At 47.5% G+C, this 19,105-nt stretch overlaps 3 protein-coding genes across 4 annotated transcripts; 1 reads left to right on the top strand and 2 right to left on the bottom strand.

Annotated features, from left to right (window-relative positions):
• Positions 1-2,004: 2,004 nt before the first annotated feature.
• On the bottom strand, positions 2,005-12,159 carry cwc27 (CWC27 spliceosome associated cyclophilin). The gene is made up of 14 exons (XM_085925797.1): positions 11,795-12,159; positions 11,606-11,702; positions 11,405-11,517; positions 11,171-11,314; positions 10,997-11,095; positions 10,813-10,916; positions 10,669-10,738; positions 10,520-10,599; positions 10,412-10,442; positions 10,225-10,346; positions 6,304-6,404; positions 4,449-4,558; positions 4,257-4,366; positions 2,005-2,492 (listed from the first exon to the last, which is right to left on the bottom strand). Exons 1-14 carry the CDS (start codon positions 11,834-11,836, stop codon positions 2,330-2,332), a joined length of 1,386 nt encoding a protein of 461 aa, XP_085781923.1. The 5' UTR covers positions 11,837-12,159; the 3' UTR covers positions 2,005-2,329.
• A 77-nt stretch (positions 12,160-12,236) lies between these two features.
• ppwd1 (peptidylprolyl isomerase domain and WD repeat containing 1) lies at positions 12,237-15,212 on the top strand. The gene is made up of 11 exons (XM_085925794.1): positions 12,237-12,432; positions 12,575-12,677; positions 12,771-12,874; positions 12,970-13,090; positions 13,203-13,650; positions 13,727-13,917; positions 13,994-14,183; positions 14,244-14,425; positions 14,495-14,576; positions 14,644-14,826; positions 15,007-15,212. The coding sequence occupies exons 1-11, from the start codon at positions 12,306-12,308 to the stop codon at positions 15,148-15,150; spliced, it is 1,875 nt and encodes a 624-aa protein (XP_085781920.1). The 5' UTR covers positions 12,237-12,305; the 3' UTR covers positions 15,151-15,212.
• Positions 15,213-15,294: 82 nt separating this feature from the next.
• trim23 (tripartite motif containing 23) lies at positions 15,295-19,000 on the bottom strand. Of its 2 annotated transcripts, none has more exons than XM_085925795.1 (10): positions 18,869-19,000; positions 18,213-18,375; positions 18,008-18,129; positions 17,638-17,916; positions 17,381-17,563; positions 17,091-17,306; positions 16,758-17,022; positions 16,582-16,692; positions 16,367-16,491; positions 15,295-16,288 (listed from the first exon to the last, which is right to left on the bottom strand). In XM_085925795.1, the coding sequence occupies exons 1-10, from the start codon at positions 18,998-19,000 to the stop codon at positions 16,109-16,111; spliced, it is 1,776 nt and encodes a 591-aa protein (XP_085781921.1). In that variant the 3' UTR covers positions 15,295-16,108. The 2 variants fall into 2 exon arrangements, with proteins under 2 accessions (XP_085781921.1, XP_085781922.1); XM_085925796.1 differs by having other exon boundaries at positions 17,638-17,919; positions 18,869-18,992.
• Between the last annotated feature and the right edge of the window lie 105 nt (positions 19,001-19,105).

Raw genomic sequence — 19,105 nt, 5'->3', positions numbered from 1 at the left:
TAATCGTGATGGAGGAAAGGCATATATTTTACCTTACCTAATAAAATGTCTACATCGTAGCATACTAGTGGGTTGCCAGGTTGCTTGAACTACACAACTGACTTTCAAAATAAATAAATAAAAACATTTTTTTGCAGGGCTACTGGTAACTTGCTAATGGAACTTTTCACCCTGGTTTTTCCTCCTTTGTTAGGGGTAGCGATGAACTTCTGAGAAAAACAAAAAATGTGTCGACGGAACTTTGAAGCACAGACCCAATGATGGAAGCAGACCATTAAGGGAGGACGCCGGAGATTTAGATTCGTTCATTAGTTGTGTTTGCCATTTTTTATTGAGCCCGTATTACATGACAAGATACATTGTGGTAAAATAAGAGCCGTTCAGATTTCTGCTCTTCACCTGAATGTGCAGACACGTCCTGGTGTGCGAGGCGCTAACAACAAGAACAACAACAAGGCACTAATCATCACAACCAACCGCGGCTCTGTCTACAATCAAACGCTCGGCGATGAAAGCTCTGAGTGTTGTGGACACTTTAGCACTAGAACAAAGCACAGCGGGATGAGGAGCTCCAGATGGTGTACTCGGACACAGAGCATGCAGAGTCCACATTGGGGTAGGGTGTGGGGGGGGTTGAAGAATCTGACAGGCCGGAATGCCGGACCGGAATGGGAAGGTCACGGCTCTGGCACTTGCTATCTGCTGAGGTCCGCTTAGGGCTTGGTGTTGGTAAGCCCTGCCTGCCAGTTTTTTTTCCCACAGCTGATGTCCAGACCGAACCACCAGATGAAAGCCTCGGAGGAGTTCACACCGTGGGGTGGGGAGGATGTCAAAGATGTGAAGAGAAAGTCTTCAGCTGCGACGACTTCAGAAAGACAGGAAGGGTTCCCAAAACTTGCAAAGTTGTGTCATAAAGGTTCCAGGACTGCGGTCCAAAGATATGTTTGCATCCGAACTATAAGTTTTCCAATGGCCTCAATGTCACGGTCATCTTGATGTGGACCACGTTCACGGTTGCTGAGAAAGCGCTTCTTTGTGGTGGCTATTCCGAGCTCCTGCAGGTCACCTCTACGGACTTCAGGTAAGTGGATTGCATTCATAAAGAATCGATAGCCAATCACTTAAGCCGACGGACCGGAAAAAAACAGCACCGTTTTGGTTAGAAGGTCCTTCTGAGCAAGTGAGGAGAAGTACTAAATCCATCACGGGTGAATTACGAGTTTCTGCTCGTAGGAAACGACAGGCGGCTAATGAGGACAAATGGTAATGGAGGTTATTACTCTAGTGGCTTTCATTGACATGCCGTTTCTGTCCCACGTCTGGTCTTGGCTTTGATAGCAACCTTGAAGCCACTAGTTTGAAAATGCTATGATTCATTCTAGATATTTAATTTATTCCAAGCGTTGGTTCTTGAGCTTTCCAGAATAATCCGTAGGTGGAACCAAGTTCTCAACTTCAATAAGATGGTATCCAAAGATTACAGACCAAGTGTCAACCCCAAGAAGAAGGTGTGCAAAGATTACAGACCACATTGCTTCCAAATCCATCATACTGACCATGACAGACATGATTGCTAGATTTTCATCATTTCATCATAGAACACTGTTATTTCACAAATTTCCTGACTTTATGACATGGTTCTGTTTATTTTCCTATTGTGCAAGGTGGCGGTTATCCTGAAGAACTAGTTGAAAGCAAATTATATGACCGATCCATCCGACGTCGTGGGTTACGCGTGTCGGTCGCGTCCCGATGACACGTTTGGCGATGTAGACTGGTGCTGCGGGGGCACCTGTTTTCGATTAGTGGCGGCTAATGTAACATTAACTCCACTTCCTGTTCCACATGCATGTTTAAGCATCATCCCAGAAGTGTGGTTGACCCCCTCCCCCCTCCCAAAATAAAATTGAGTGCTTGCCAAAGGGAGCTTCTGGTCACACGTGCCTAAAACCACCAAAGAATTGACTTTAACGTCTTGGAGCTCTGAGTCTTTATCTGCTGCAATATGACGACTTGTTCAACATTTGTTTTGAAGCACGATTCGTTTCAAATGATATCGTGGTCATTGTACCAAAAGAAAACAATATAAACGGATCACCAGTCAGAAATCAATCACGAGTTGTTCCAGCTCTGTAACACTTTATTATCACCCCGTTCGTCACAAAAAAACATCACAAATGACTCGTAAACTGCAGTCCAAAAGTGTCCCATCGTGGTCACGACGCGTCCTGAATCCAGATGTTGGGGAATTGCATCACCGAGTCTAAAGAGGTCTCAGACATTTTGAAGCCAAAGTCCGCCCGCCACGACATTGCCCCTCTGCGCGAATTCAACGCCTAGCTTTCTTCTCCTTCATGATCTTTTTGCTCTCCTCCCGTCGTCGCTTGTTGACGGGGTTCCGTGGGTCGTAGATTTCAAAGGTGTCCTCGTCCTGCACGGTTGCGTCTTTGACCTTCCTGGACTGCTCATCAAAGTGCAGCACGTGGCCAAGCCTGGACGCGATGAAGATGGGAGGGCCGTCAGGGTCGTCACTGACTTCTTTACAACAATCGTCGCGTCGGGGATAGCTAGTTCAGATTGCTAATTTAGCAATTATACGGTAAGGAAAGATCCAATTGATGGTATATACATTCATCAATGGGGAACCCACCCTAACCCCAAAATGGATTCAACAGATATTAAAGATGAACAATTAATGACAAAACATCGGTGGCGGTCATAGTTAAGCTTAACCCCGACTAACCCTGAACCCAACTGTGGTTGTGTTCCAAATTGGGCAGCGAGGAATAACCCTGGGTCCGTTTTCAAAGGAGGCCATTTGCGTCGAAAGGGGCTACGGCGAGACGGAGGCGGTGATGCAAAGCTACAGAAGCCTCCGCTGTTTATTTTTTTGGCCTTGCTCACTCAGGGGGGGGGGTAATATTTGAGGTAGGACGAGCGGGGGAGGCGGTTGGGGGTCCGCGCCGACACAGATGGAATAGTTTACCTCCTCTGTCCCAGACTTGACTTCCAATGTCTGACCTGTTGTAACCCACATTCTGCTCCTGCAGTGGCACACACTTCCCTTCGCACTGCTGTTTTTCCAGGAACGCTACGCTAACAGCCCCCACGGCTTGCACGGTTCTTGCCATACCTGGCGGGAGCGACGCGGCGCAGGGCTGAGAGGTGTCTACCGACAAAAGCTTCTCTCAAATTCATTAGCCCCCCCTCGCCCCCCCCCCCACAAGAACCCTCTGCTCACACACACTCCAGGAGACTAATGGCAACAGCAGATTGTGTTATTCTAAATCTCTCATTCACACACATGGTATTCATTTCAAACTGGACTTGCTTTTAAGATCTGCGTTGAAAAACAGAATATGAGAGCAGAACACAGCGTCAGGACCCATTTCCTGGCGGCAGCGGGCTGACGCGTGCACATACTGTACGTACCCCCTGAACTTTGGCACGCATTCAAGCGAGTGGAAGGACAGATGCCATGCCGCGGCTTTTTGGTTTGGGCGGAAAACGGAGCAGTGAGACGTAGCAGGTGCACGGAACCAACAGGCCATTCGGACCCGTGTTTCTTTTCCCCCAAATTGAAGCGTTCGAAAACTCACTTGATCTTTCGAGTCAGACTGTGGTATCTAAGCAAAACTCTTTGAAGAACTCTTAGAGGTACTAGTGATGCGAAAAATGAGCTGACTAAGCAGTTTAATATGCGGAAATGAATCTATGGGGTGACCGGTTTCCCAAACGTTACAGTGATCCATTTTTTATTTGTACTTACGCTGACTTACCTTTGTAGCTGACCAAGTTCTTCAGCACCAAAGTTATACATTTTGAACAAAACATATTTTCATTCAATACTTTCAGTCTTAGATTGACTGACATTGCCACAGAGCTACTAAAGGGGCAAGCAAGCTATTGTAAACATTTGAAATTGGTTAATAATGAAGAATAACACACAATGTGGTGCACACAATCATAGCCATATGTGAAAAATGTGAAACAAGATATGAAATAGACAGAACCTTTAACACTTTCATGCCAAAGATCCCAAAGTGAAAGAATTTCTCCTTTTTGAAGGTGACTGTAATTCTCTTGAAATTGTCTACTTTATTTATCAATTTCATAAAGAATTCAGTTGTGTTAAAAGGCTGTAACAAAGCTGGATGGGCTTGGATGACATTCTATAAACCATAAATATATCTATTTTTAAACGAGAGCACGAAATGGCGCCCCTCCAAGCCGATTCTAAAAATGTGGTTACTCACCATCCTTTGTCGTCATCCTCGGCTAGCTCTTCCTCGTCCTCCTCTTCCTCCGGGGCTTCGCTTATGGCCGTCGATAGCTTGTCCTTGAAACGGTTGAGGAGCTCCATTGTCTGTTGAGCAAACAAACAAACAAAGGCCGCCGCCGCCGGTCAGACATCACACCCGTCTGGCATGAACATTGATATCGTTTACCTGTTGCTCTCTGCCCGAGCCTTTCCTTCGCTTGTCTTTCCTCTTCTCCTCGTACTTCTTCCTTTCCTCCAGGTACTCGGCAACAGCCTCGCTGGTCGGCTTTTTGCTTTCTGGACAAAGAGGCAAAGTGCTACCGAATCATTTGGTAGGCCAAACAACATTTCATCTGCTAATGTATACAAAAGCCGCAACAAATGCTAATTTAAATTTTATAGATCCGAACAACAGCAAACCGAGCTGAAGTACTTGGCGGGATTGTGGCTTTTCATCAAGTTTCCTGACTGCCCTGGGAGTCGTGTACCCGTCCGTAAGTCCAACGCGACGCAACAAGAAAGCGTTGTGTACCGAGCGCAGCTGAGAATAATTTTCCACCGCGTGTGAAACACCCGACGTGAGGTCAGCGAGCAGCAGACGGTCTGGCTGGCTGCGCAGGCCGTGTGATGTGATGTTTGTTGCGGGCGCATGACAGACAGACGTCTGTGGCGATGCTGCGCTAACAAACAAATGAACTAACACAAACCGCAGTGAGGCCAATGAGTCGCTCCATTCAATGTGACGTTTGTGCTCAAGGGCGACGATTGCGCCTCGGTTTACCAATAAATCATTGTTTAATAGGACATTTTTTGGGGCAATCGTGGATCGTTCTTGTGGCCTTACATCAAGTGCCCTCACAAGTAATGATAAAAAAAAATAATAATAAAAAAAGCGACAAGTTTTTGGACTTTAAAAAAAAAAAAAAACTTATTTACAAATACGCAAACTCAGCCTTTTTTCAGGCCGTGAAATCAAGAAGGGAGTGATTTATACAAGTGATCACCTTCCATCAGTCATCCAGCCCGCCTCCTCCCTTGGCAACATGGATGCTGACTGACGACGCCCCGAGGTGGTGTGTGTGTGTGTGTGTGTGTGTGTGTGTGTGTGTGTGTGTGTGTGTGTGTGTGTGTGTGTGTGTGTGTGTGTGGCACTCGCATCAGCTTTTCCAGCTGCTGTCACATACGTGGCGGCCTTCCTAACCACATTCCTTTAGTCTCTTATCACCTGGGAGATGCCCCGCGTTGTAGCAACTACGATCTTTTATAGGACGAAACGTGCTCGCCTACGCAACGATCGGCGGATATTTGCAGAGTGACGATCTCCGACGCAGCCTTATTTTTGATCACCTATCAAAAATAATACCGTGACGGTAGTCGGGCTCTGAAGCAACCGTGTCTGGTTGACATCGTCGTTGGTCATTTTCCGAACGGATGAACCGATTTCTCCTACCTAGATTGTACATTTTTATTTCAGCCCACAGGAGGTGGTTGTGTCCGACCCATCTGGAGCTTTACAACGCTAACCGAGTGCCAAGATATAAAACATTCCTTTGGTTGCGAGCTCTTGTTGGCTTGCTTTTGCTGCTTCAGTTAAATATTTGGGGTTTGGAGCACGGGGGGAAATTTTGTAACTTCTTTTGTTTGGTTTGACACGTTAAAGACCTGATGATTTGTCAATGACTTATTGGAGAACAATACGGGAATCATTTATTGCAGCTCGCAAACATTTTAATGCCAACGTTAAGTGCTTGCCTCCTGAGCGGAATGAGCGACAAGGAGGTCAAAGGATCGCGCCAACATTTACATCACCATCCCCTTGGTGGAATTAATTTTTGTGTTACTTTCAGAAGGACACTGAATTTAAATACAAAGAGATGTAAGTTGTTTTGTTTTTTTTAATGCGGCGTGGACCACCCGGCTCTCCGAGTTTGCTGGTGGCGGTTTTAAAACACCATTAAAGTGTGTCTTATTGCAATAAGTTGGACACTATATTAACATTTTATTTAAAAAGCAATAAAAGTGAATTAATAGGGCTCACGTACCCTCCTCGACTTCATCCACGGTGGGCTTGGGGCCGTCGTCTTTTTGCTTCAATGCCCTGAGCTCCTTCTTCAACTGTCGAACTTCCTTGCGCAACTCTTCGCTGGGGAGGGAGAAAATAGTTTTTCAATGATGGAAAAGCGGTCGAAAATGCTCACAGTCAGATAGTCGTAGGTTTTACTGGCGGTGACGCACTACATTGCGCAACGTGTATTTAAAATAGTCATCTTTTTAGATAATAATGCCGAACACGGGCTAATGAATAGCATCTGTTTTCGTCTTTATTTGAACACAAGCTGTGGAGCAGCGACATGTAGACGGATAAAATAACAATGCTCACATGCGTGTATTCTTTATCCTCCGCAAGGAGCTCATAATGTATTTTTAGTTGCGTTTCCTATGGGAAAGATTGACTCTAAATCCCGAGGCTGACCAGCGTCGCGACCTTCCACTCTATATCATCGTTATTTATGGGGCTACGTATGTGTCTCCCATTTATGAGTAACATCTCCTCCTCGCTATTAAGCGGTTTGCGGTATTGAGGGGGGAAAAGCCCTAAACGGTCAGAAGAGGACCGTTTGGAATACGACTGCGCCTTTAAACTCCCGACACCTCAGTACGAGTGCCAATAAATGTTGTTTATACTCCCTCTCTTCAAACACGCAGTTGTTACATAAATTTCTCGAGGAAAGTGGATAACGCGAGGGGGGGGGGAGCGACGAAGCCTCTTTGACCCGCTGAGCCGACCCAGTTGGCGGCCGGCCCGAAAAACGAGGCGAGAAGTGCCGGTCAGGTCGGCCCGCACCTCCTCGTATGACGCAGGTTTGCAGATGTTCTGCTGGCGAGCGCCGATGTTTTGGTGAGTCTTATTGTGTTGCTGCCATACTCTCTATCAAAGCTCAGGTAAGCTGCAGCGTCTGGGCGCCCGGAGCAGAAACATGCAAAGCATCTCCAGACTAAACAATGACCGCCTTTGTTTCTGACGTCTGCTTCTTCATCCTCAACATCCCTTTTTTTTTTTTCTCTCTCTTTCTCTTCTATGAAATGTTTAACCCTCGTGTACTTTATCCACCACGGTGCGCTGCGAGGCTTCGACTTACAAGTTGAATTGAACTCAAAACACTTAAATCTCAAATCTTTTTTGACATAAAAGGAAATGCCATTAATCCTTCCCAGCCCTCATTTTTTTACGGAGGATATCAATGAAACGCTTGTTATATTTGTATGTCTTTATGTGTTGCTACACCGTTTGAGTTCAAATATCCACTGGTTAAAGGGTTATGACAATCTATCTTCTGTCTTTTGAATTTTCTAAAAATAATATTAAATGAGTACAGGATTTGAGTTTTCTGCATTTAATGGCAACGTTGCGGCCTGGGCATCTGCGACTGGTGGCTGGTTTTTAAGGCGGGCTGCGCTGCATCCTGCCTCGACACGCCACTCTCGGCAAAACAAGCTACGTCTCCGTGGCGACGGACAAACAATTGGCTCCATGACGCCGGCACCATTAAAGGGAAGGAGGCCAGAAACCGACAACATCTGTTTGGACACCCCTCAAGGCACCGAGTATTTTGACGTAGACATTAAAATATTGTAAATGTTTGTAATGATTTTGTAAAATACATTCATCTTAAAAATAAATTCATTTGTGTAATATTTATCACAGACAGTCCAGCAGCCAACAGCTCTCCAGTGATTCAGAACCTCCAGAGGTCCGGGGTTGTCAGGCCCAGGTCGACACGAGAATCTTACAAAACTTAAAATTGCCCCACGACCGTTTTCCAGAATATCGATGCGGGCGTACTCGTCGTTTTTGGACTTCTCCGAATTCCCGTTTTACGGCCTTCTAGTGAGAAATGAAGGCCAACTGTTCAAATAAAGCCACTGTTGAAATGAGTTAAGGGCATATTAAAACAAGTCAAACTTAACACCTCGCTATGTGGCCGTGCGCAGCGAGGAGACCGCAACGATGGCGGCGGCAGTCTCCCGTAATGACCGAGCGAGCAATGCGGACCAACGGGCCGCGTGAACTCGCCTCGGGAGGCACTTCACGGCTTGGGCCCTGGCCAAGCAGAACTCAGGAATCCAAACTTCCACGCAGGAATTTGCATGACTCGGCACAGCCATCCAGACCGACGCGCAGCCCGCCGCGGTTCGCTGTTTTACAATGCCGTCTGCCTCGCAAGGAACCCCCCCCCCTCTTGCCCCTGTCCCACCGCAGCCCCCCGACTCCCTCTCTATCTGGCCACCGCCATGATGCCAGACAGTAAAGCGTCAGCAAAATGCACCAAATGTATACAGTATGCTATAGTGCGGTTTTTATTTACAGCCTGGATGGGAAAACGTTCTTCCTAAAGTGAAATGCGCTGTGGCTTTAAAAAGTTGTCTGAGTCCAGTTTGTATTGATCAAGCAAAAATTGTTTCTTACATGGCCTGGCCGTATTGCAGATTTTCACCTATTACGAGCAGGTCCCCAAAGCTGTACAAGCTTCAAGGTATTCATACGGCTGAAGTTTTTTTTTTTTTTTTTTTGAAATCCCTAGACGCGCATGTCTGTCTGGAAACCTTTCCAAGCAGCCGGCCAGGGAGCGAGCGCCCCATGCGGAGCAGATGTGCTGCACTGGGCCAGAGTTCTGTAAACCTGGCAGCTCCCAAACGTACACAATCCCGCAGCCAAGCGCTGGATTATCTCAAGTGGTTTTCCACACACACACACGCACACACACACACACACGCACACACACACGCACTAAAAAACCAGGCCGCATAACTCGCGAATCTCTGCAAGGCCTCAGTGAGCGAGAGCGCGTCGGCTCGGGTCCAATGGAGCCGGCGAAGGCGCAGCGGTCCTGGCTGGACCGCGCGTGATGTCTGATGACCCACTTTGGATGCAGATGATCCGGGGCGTGCCGTCAGCGACTCTGCGGCTCGTGTATGTTGTCGATGATGTAATACAACAAAGTCGTATGACGGATGAAAATGTTTGGAGTCCGGGGACCCATTACTTGGAAAAAGTCAATATTTTTTTTTAAAAATCTTAATATTTAATCAAATTTTAGAGAAACGCTGAAGAGATGACCGAGTGCATCAATGGTGGGGTGATGGAGCCCCCCCCCTGCCAGCCCCCCCCTAAAACAATGCCCCCTTTGTGCAGGACTAACAGTGTACCTTGCAGCCTGCTCTGTGATGCCCTGCCAAGACAAACCACTGTGTTGGGTTACAGTTCTTGTAGCAAAACAATCTGTGCTTGTGTTTAATAAACTACACTGGACCTGGCTGTCGGTCAAGCGCGCCAACACACACATGCCCGCGCACGCAGTTTATCCCATTAGCGCTAATGAGAGGGGCGGGTTTGATGATGCGTGATGTCGAGGACTACCTGTTGACAAGCGTCGCGGACGCTGTGTTTTTCTCGTACCCATCGGATGGTTTTTAACGCCGTCGTGGCCTAGATGGCTCTCCTTGCCCAAAAGCAGGGGCATCGTCATTGCACTGTGATTATAATACACTCTCTTAAAAATGAATGTTAATATAAATCGTTTGGTTAATATTTACTGCGAGAATCCAACAACCGACTTTTATCCGGTGTTTTGTCTTTACGTGGACAGCAATGTTGTCATTAACGGCGCGGCCGAGTAATGTTCCAAAAATATTTTCCATTTGGTATAAAACAAAATGTTTTGTCATAAGGGAGAGCTTATTTCCACATTAAAGCTAATTAACAACAAATATTTTGGAACATCAAACCTAAAATACTTGAGACTCTGCAAAGTAAGCAAAAGCTTTGGCATGATCAAATTTATCAGGCACTCGACAAAGCGAAGCTCAACAGCACCTCCAGCTGGGACTTACCTTACAGTACAAAGCTTCTTTTGGATATGGTTGGCTTGATATTTGTTTTGTGTTTTAATAGACGCACGTACCTGCGGCTGCTTTTCTTCCCCCGCTTGTATTCATCTTGGGGCTCGCTGGCTATTCCCGCGCTTTTTTCCTTTGTAAGTTTGGCTCTGACCAGCTCGCTCATTTTCTCGCGCTCATCGTCCTCCTGTGGGAACATGACAGAGTGTTTGGATTGGTATTTGATGAGCTTTTTATTTTAAATGGGCTTACCTCTGCTTCATCTCCAGATGTCTTCTCTTTTCTTGGAAAGAGAAAGATAAAAACACGTCAGAAGTCTTACTTCTTATGAATCGGTCAGGCCCTAATTGATTCTATTACTTATCGACAGCTGGAACGGAGCTCAGTCTGGGGTCATCCTTCAGAAGGTCGTGGCTGCTTTTGCTCTTTCCCTTCATGCTCTAGGGAGACAATGACAATGGCAGGAATCGATGGGGACAAACGTTACGCTTTAAAACAGCGATCTCTACCTGGCTGACTTGATTGACCACCTCCTCGTCTTCTTCGGCCTCCTCGCCGAACGACAGCAGACTGAAGTTCCTTCAGTGATGGAGTGGTACCATGGCAAGTTAACAGAACCCACCCGTTGTGAACTGGTACTAAAGATGACTTACTTTGTGGCTTTTGACTGTGATTTCTTTCCTTCCTCTTTTTCTTTTTCCTTCTTTGTTTTTTTCGTTTCACGTGGCTCAATGTCATCAAAAGGACAGTGCAGCACCTAGTTATAAAAAATAATAATAATAATAACCATCCACCAATTTTCCACCACTCACAATTTGAGGGTGCCGAATATCCTACCTCAGCAGTTCTTATTTTGTGGGGATTCAAAGGTCTCTCGTTGTTATCGCATGCCACGTCCGCTAACCTTAGCATGTTATAGACGGTGTCGCCAGTCACCTGAAAGCAACATTTTTTTTGTTTGTGTCAGACGTCAGGGATGCACAAATAGGAACAGCTCCCTTTCAAACTCACTTTGGCAAAAATGGTGTGTTTGTTGTTGAGCTCGTCGGCACGTGCCAACGTGAAGAAGAACTGGCTCCCGTTGTCGTGCGTCCCGGCGTTGGCCATGGCAACCAAACCTCTTCGATTGAAGCGCAGTCTGGTGTGAAACTCATCCTGAGGGCGGTAGAGACACACGTTACAATTCTAATATAGACCAAGAACAATGTTTGGAACTAATAGGTGACTTCATGGAAGGATTCCAACCTTAAACGTTCCCCCATAGATGGACTCTCCTCCTGTCCCCGTCCCTGTTGGGTCTCCGCCCTGAATAATGAATTCAGGTACCACCCTGTGGAATATTGTCCCGTCGTAATAACCTTTGGGCCACATTGGAGAGGAAAAAGTCATTAATTAAGCAACTGTGTCAATGTTATGATTTCAGACAGGTATTGAGTGACTATTTACCTTCCATACACAACTGTACAAAGTTCCTACAGGCCTTAGGAGCTTCTTTGGACCATAGCTCGATGTCGATATCACCCGCGGAAGTCTTTAACAAGACCTTGAACGAAAAGTTAAGTGGACTGGTTAAACTATATTTGATTTGAAAAGGCCGTAGTTGAAGTTAAATGCGACAGGTTGGAGTTCGCTCACCTTTCCGTTCGTGGGTGGTTCTTGAATGTATATATTGCTCATTTTTACGACAAGTGTTGTTCCACAGTACTTTAAAAATCGGAATTTTACGTCTTTATTGTACAAATTGTTACGCTACTGTATTAAACGGAGGTTAATTAGCGCCGCTACTCTGCCTGGTGTGATCGGGTTGTTTACGTCGTTGTCTTAGTAGGGGGGGTCGTATTATTGCTATAGTTATTGCGACTTTATTTATCCATTATTTACACCCAAATAAAAATGTGTTCTTTTAAATTGTAAGTCACAGTCTTATTGGCGTGTATGAGTATCTCGGTGTGCATGCATTGGCTACATAATAAGGGAAAAAAAACAAGATCGGTCCACCCATGATAGTGATGGGTTGGTTTGACCTATGTGCCCTGTGAAAATCGTCCCACTAAAAAACAGTGGCAAAAACGAAAGTTCCGGACATTTTTGGCGCTTAAGGGAAGAATTGCAATGACGGACCGGACAAGGCGGAAGCTCGTCGACAATGGCGGCAGCTGAAAACGGTGCGGATTTGAAGCGAAAAGCCGAGCAAACTCCGGATGAAGACGGAGAAAGTGAGGAATGGGTCGGCCCCATGCCGAGCGAGGCTGCCACGACCAAGAAGAGGAAAGGTTGGTGTTTTTTTGTCAAACCATGAGAGTGTTAACGCGCAAAACCCCCAAATCGTCTGTCAGAAAACTTCCAGGATTGCTGTAATAAACTGAGCCCCCCCTTTGAGAAAAATGAACACTGTTCTTTCACTGTTTTGCCCAGTTCTGGAATATGAACGCGTCTACCTGGACAACTTGCCTTCAGCTGCCATGTATGAAAAGAGCTACATGCACAGAGATGTCATCACCCACATTGTGTGCTCCAAGTAAGTTTCCCTGTTGCTCTAACTCAAGTTCATATATATAGTAGGGGAAGTATGTCCATCACTAGATGCTAATGAAGTTTATTTGCTTTAAAGGACAGACTTTATCATCACGGCCAGTCAGGACGGTCATGTCAAGTTCTGGAAGAAAAAAGAGACTGAGGGAATCGAGTTTGTCAAACACTTTCGGAGTCATCTCGGTAAGCTATGATTTGAAATTCTTCAGTTTAACTCGCTGTGAAAATTGACCAGAAATGTTCTAACACTTTGCAACTTGTGCGCTCTTCCTGCGCAGGTGTGATTGAGAGCATCTCGGTTAGTGTTGACGGTGCCCTCCTCTGCTCTGTGGGCGAGGACCAGGCCATGAAAGTCTTTGACGTGGTCAATTTTGACATGATCAACATGCTCAGGTTGGGGTGAGTACGCACAGCCGCTCGCAAAGTTGAAACTGGCGGAAAATGACGATGACATGGCAAATTCCTGAAGCAGTGAAGAAGAAGTTCTATCGTTCCCTTTTTTTTGTTGTAGCTTCCATCCTGGTCAAAGCGAGTGGATCTATAATCCCGGAGATGCCATTTCCACGGTGGCCTGCTCGGAAAAATCCACCGGCAAAATTTTTGTCTACGACGGCCGAGGAAGCGGCGAGCCTCTCCACATGTTTGACAAGATGCACTCCTCGCCGTTGTCACAGATTCGGCTGAATGCCAAATTCCGAGTGATCGTCTCGGCCGACAAAGCGGGAATGGTGGAGTACTGGACCGGCCTCCCCTCGGAATTCAAGTTCCCCAAACACGTGCAGTGGCAATACAAGACGGACACGGATTTGTACGAGTTCGCCAAACATAAAACATACCCCACCAGCCTGGTGTTCTCGCCCGACGGGAAGAGAATGGCCACCATGGCGTCTGACCGTAAAGTCAGAATCTTCCGCTTTCTCACGGGAAAACTCATGAGAGTGTTTGACGAATCCTTAACGGTAAGTTGTTGAATCAATAGGATAAATGAGTACGGCAATTTCACATCTTTACGATTGCTGCCGTCGCTTGTGCCAGATGTTCACAGAACTGCAGCAGATGAGGCAGCAGCTGCCCGACATGGAATTTGGCCGTCGGATGGCGGTGGAACGAGAGCTGGAGAAGGTGGACGGCATCCGACTCACCAACATCATCTTTGACGAGACGGGCCATTTCGTCCTGTATGGTACCATGCTGGGCATCAAGGTCATCAATGTGGAAACCAATAGGTGTGTGCTCAAGCTAAAGATGGTGGGGGGGGAGAAGAAGCAAATGTCTGAAATTGTTTTTTCTTTGGTCTCCCAGGTGTGTGCGCATACTTGGGAAGCAGGAGAACATCCGCGTGGTCCAGTTGAGTCTCTTTCAGGGGGTCGCAAAGGCCATGCAAGTGGCACCTACCGTGGAGATGAAGGCCTCGGATAATCCCGCTTTACAAAATGTGGAACCGGATCCCACCGTATTCTGCACGGCCTTCAAGAAGAACCGATTCTACATGGTGAGACAAACTGCAGACGGGAACCCCGAGTGAGGTTTTCACACTCATTTTGTCGTGAAGTTCTCAAAGAGGGAACCCGAGGACACCAAGAGCGCCGACTCTGACCGAGATATCTTCAACGAGAAGCCCTCCAAGGAGGAGGTGATGGCCGCCACGCAGGCCGAGGGCCCCAAGCGAGTGTCGGACAGCGCTATCATTCACTCCACCATGGGTGACATCCACATCAAGCTCTTCCCCGTAGAGTAAGTGACCACCTTTGACGACTCGTTTCGGACGTTGGAGCAAATTCTCACCTCTCCTTATTCTCGTAGGTGCCCGAAAACGGTCGAGAACTTTTGTGTTCACAGCAGGAACGGCTACTACAATGGACACATCTTCCACAGAGTCATCAAGGTTTGTACCATTTTCAGAACCGTACTGTTGTCATGGCCATGGAGCAAGACTGGGTTTGTGTCTTCAGGGTTTCATGATCCAGACCGGAGACCCCACGGGCACCGGCATGGGGGGTGAGAGTATCTGGGGCAACGAGTTTGAGGACGAGTTCCACTCCACCCTGAGACACGATCGGCCATACACGCTCAGCATGGCCAACGCTGGCCCGGCCTCCAATGGCTCGCAGTTCTTTATCACAGTGGTGCCTACGGTGAGTTCAGCCTTCCCTTGGCCACAAGAGGGCGCCAGAATCCTACCTTTCTATGAAGCTATGTATTTGTCAAAAAGCAGTTTTCTTTTTACAGGCAATTCAAGAGGAATTTATGATCAATATGTTTGCATCAAGACAATCACTAATTTGAATGAAATATATTCCCATGTTTTTTGGCAGCCTTGGCTGGACAACAAGCACACGGTGTTCGGAAGGTGCATCAAAGGCATGGAGGCCGTGCAGAGGATCTCCAACGCCAAAGTTCACCCCAAAACGGACAAGCCGTACGAGGACATCAGCATCATCAACATCACCATTAAATGATCGTGCGGCTGCTTACTGTACAGGTTTTAGTTTTCAAATATTAAACAGTACTTTTAGTGTTGGATCATTTGACTCACTCTAACATTGCGTGAAGGAGACTTGGTCTTGAATTTGTTGACAAACAAAAATCCACATGCAGGCAACTATGGTCAGTCAGTTTATTTGACAACATCACAATAGGAATAATTTACAAAGAAAAAGCTGTCATCGAGTTAACGAGAGGTGTCGAGGCGCGTTGTGCTTCTACGTTTTTTTGCAAACTATGCGGGAAAAAGGCGTTTCACACTGACATTTAGCTATTTGTTATTTAGTAGTAGTAGTAAACATTACATAGCAATGAATAAACTCAAAAGTTTGTGTGTCCTTACTGATGCGACAAGTGTCAGTGGCAGAAAGGGGGGGGGGTCACGGGTTCACATTACATCACAAAGAGGCAGCGGCTTATTAAGATCATCCGACGCTTTCCGCAAGACCGTCCAGAGTCGTGACGTTAATACTGGAAGTCGACAGTAGAACGTTTGTCCGCCTAACTACGGTGAGCCGGCAAACAGCAAGTGCCCAATTTAAACGTGCAAAAAAAAAAACCAACTACTATAAATATCAGTAAACAATTTTGTTCTGTAACAGAGAGCACAGACCTAAAGAAAATTCCCCAAGAAACATCTGCTGCAATTTAGCATGAATTTAATAACCTACAATTTGCTATTATTTAATTTTGCACCAGGTAGGCCCAAATTGTCAATTGTGTTTCTGGCCCCAAAATAGAAGAATGGCAAAAAAAAAAAAGCTTAATATCCTGCTTTGTTTACTGGATTGGCGTTGGTTCGAAGTATATAAAGTTCAGCCCGACGGGTTGTGGTCTCTTTCAATACCTGGTTGTCTCCCCTCGGAGAAGCACAATCGAGGCTCCTCCGACGTGTACTTTCAAGTAATTGTTCACAGATCAGCAACGTCCACGCTAGGCCACGTCCAGGACTCCAGCGGCCACCAGTTGCCTGGATAGCCAATCCAGACCCTCGTGGAGCCCCATCCCGCTGGGGGCGTCGCAGCCCTGGATGTGCCAGCTCCTGCCGCAGCACAGTTTGTGCAAGCTCAGCAGTTCTGTCATCTCCTCTACGGAAACGACACCAGGAACGTCCTGAGGGGGGGGAAAAAAAAAAAAAAAAAGTGGTGACTCATCTGAAGGCACCACCGTAGATGTTTGACTGTCTGGTACCTGCTTGTTAGCAAAGATGAGGAGCAGGGCATCTCTCAGCTCCTTCTCGGTCAGCAGCTTGGCCAGCTCGCTGTGCGCCTCCATCAGTCGGTCACGGTGACAGCTGTCAATCACAAACACCACCGCTGCGGGCCAAACGAGAGAAAAAAAAAGTATTAGACCTAAAAATATTTCCACAGAATTTCTTCACGTATATACAAAAACCCAAATGCTACCTTGAGTGTTGAGATAATAGTGTTTCCACAGTGGCCTCAGCTTATGTTTTCCTCCGACGTCCCAGATGGTGAATTTCAAGTTCTTATATTCCACCGTCTCCACATTGAAACCTTGTTCCGATAAAGAAATCAAACCATCATTTGAGCATCACGATTTATTGACTTTGTTAGCTTACCGATGGTGGGAATGGGTTGCATGAACTCGTCCTGCTTGAGCTTGAAGAGGATGGTGGTTTTGCCGGCCCCGTCCAATCCCAGAGTCACCACGCGGATCTCCATCTTAGGACCGATGTGAACGCGGTTGTCCTTGGTGAAGGTGACCGGGATGCCGGCGTCCAGTTGGATGTGGTCGGCCAACTCTGTGAACTGATGTTGCTGCTTCTGAAGAGTCTCCAGGAGACAATTAATCTCCTGTTTGGCCAGCACAACTCTGCAGTCGTCCTACGAGGCAAATGTATCGATTTATTGAGTAGGCAAGGCAAAAAAAAAAAAAAAAGTTGGCGTCCCACCTGCTGGAGAGTCTTCTCGCAGTGCAGGCAGGCGGTGGACACCTGGGACAGCAGGATGGTCATGTCCTCCTGTTGCTGCCTGAGCCAGATCAACCTCTCGCGGACGTGGGCGTCCACCACGCTCAACGCCATCTCCTCCTGACGACACAGCGTCTCGTGGAGGTCGGCGAAGTAGGCGCGCACGCAGGAGCGAGCGCTCTCCGCCGTGCCGGGCACCTTGGCGAGAAGCCGATATATATATTTATAAAAAAAAAATAAAAAAAAAGTCACGTTTGGTAACATCATCTTACGTGTTCCGTGTGCGCCATGCCGACGCCGTCCTCCACGATCTGCTCGCCGCCCTCGATCTGCTGCACGATGCCTAAGAGCTTCCTGGAGTAGTCTGACACTTCTTCTGTGAAGGTGCGGATGCAGTGCGCCATGTCCAGGATGGACGCTCGGATCTGGTTCGCCTCCGTTTCCAGGAGGACGTGCTGAAGAACGAGCCGTGCGGAATGATTACGACGTCGAGCTGGGTTTTTATGAACATCGACACGAACGGACCGACCTTGTGTCCCTGGTGTTTGCCGTACTCCTTGCACACGCAGCACATGAGCGGACCCGGCTGGCAGGCCTCCTCCAGGCACACGAACTCGATGGCGTGCACCTGATGCTGCGGGCACAGCGTCTTCTCGTGGGGCTTGTCGGCCAGCGGGACGCGCCGGTGCTTAGCCAGCGTGCGGGTGGAGTGGGTGAGCTGCGAACACTCGGCGCACAAGTGGGTGGCGCACACCGTGCAGTACATGGTGGCCGTGTGGCTCTCGTCCTCGTCGCAGCGGATGACGCACTGCTAGGGGGTCGGAAAAAGACCGCCCACGTATTCGCTAGGTTTTTGCACACTCGGCATTTGTCGCGAGCCTTCACGGGATGGGTCTAACCTCGCTCATTCCTTTCAGAACGTCCTCCGCCATTCCCGACTGGTTGGTGGCACCGTTCTGCAATCGTTCCAGAAGCTCCAGAAGAGCAAAGTTCTTCTTCAGGCCCCACACGCCAGAGTCACCTAAATGGAGAGTCATGTCGCTTGATTCAATTCATTTTTTTAAATGACTTTTGACAAGTATCGGAGAAAAAAAAGAAACTCACCCAGTTCCGTCACCTGCCGGTCAAACGGGCAGCGGACCGCCCGGCCATGCAGGGGCAACCGGGTGAGGCAGTCGTGGCAAACGGTGTGCCCACACAGAAGGAGGCGGGGCACCTTGTCGCCCTGGAGCGAGAAGACGTCCTCACACACGCCGCACTCCAGCACCTGGGAGTCAACACACAAAATGCATTCGCACCACGTTGTCATCGCAAGCCACAATAATTCATGACAATGTGTATTTGAATGAAAAAAAGGTTTGCACACAGTTAGAATCGAAAGAACCTGATCTATTTTAAGATTTGCATTTTGACGAAACTGACTATAATTTGCAGAAATACATTTTGGATCCGTGGGCCTGCTCTGCACGCACACACACACACACACACACGCACACAAACGTGATGTCACGATCGAGTTGCTACAAAACACTAAAGAGGGACTGATTACGATTGCAAATTAAACGCTGCACATATTTAGCTTTGACTGTATTTGTAGCGAGATTTCATTCAAATGGAGAGAGGTGGGTGACGTCTATGCGGCGCTCAGCCTCAAGACAGGAGCCACGAAGGCAACGCTGCAACGCTCCAAGATTGGAGGCAAAAAAATGGCACAAACAGCTTTGTTTGTGTTTTGCTTGCAGTTTGTAAAGCTCTCCGACCTTGACGGTGCCTCCATTGGCCGCCCGGCCGTGTCGAACGCACGGTTCTATGCTCGTCAGGGAGCCCTGCTTGTTTATTCCTGCAGCTGAGGCGGCCATTGCGGTAACAGCTGCGCCGAGCCTACTGAGCATGCGCGGAATACGTATAGCCAGCCTCGCGACACTTCCGGGTTTCACCTACGTCATCGTAGTGAAAAATTCTTTATTAAAAAAAACAAAAAAACAGCAGCAACCCTT

Source organism: Syngnathus leptorhynchus, chromosome 12 (genome assembly GCF_054491065.1).
Source record: "Syngnathus leptorhynchus isolate UIUO chromosome 12, UIUO_Slep, whole genome shotgun sequence".
Classification (NCBI taxonomy): Eukaryota; Metazoa; Chordata; class Actinopteri; order Syngnathiformes; family Syngnathidae; genus Syngnathus; species Syngnathus leptorhynchus.
The sequence above is the reverse complement of the archived record's forward strand: the minus strand, read 5'-3'. Positions and strand labels throughout refer to the sequence as shown.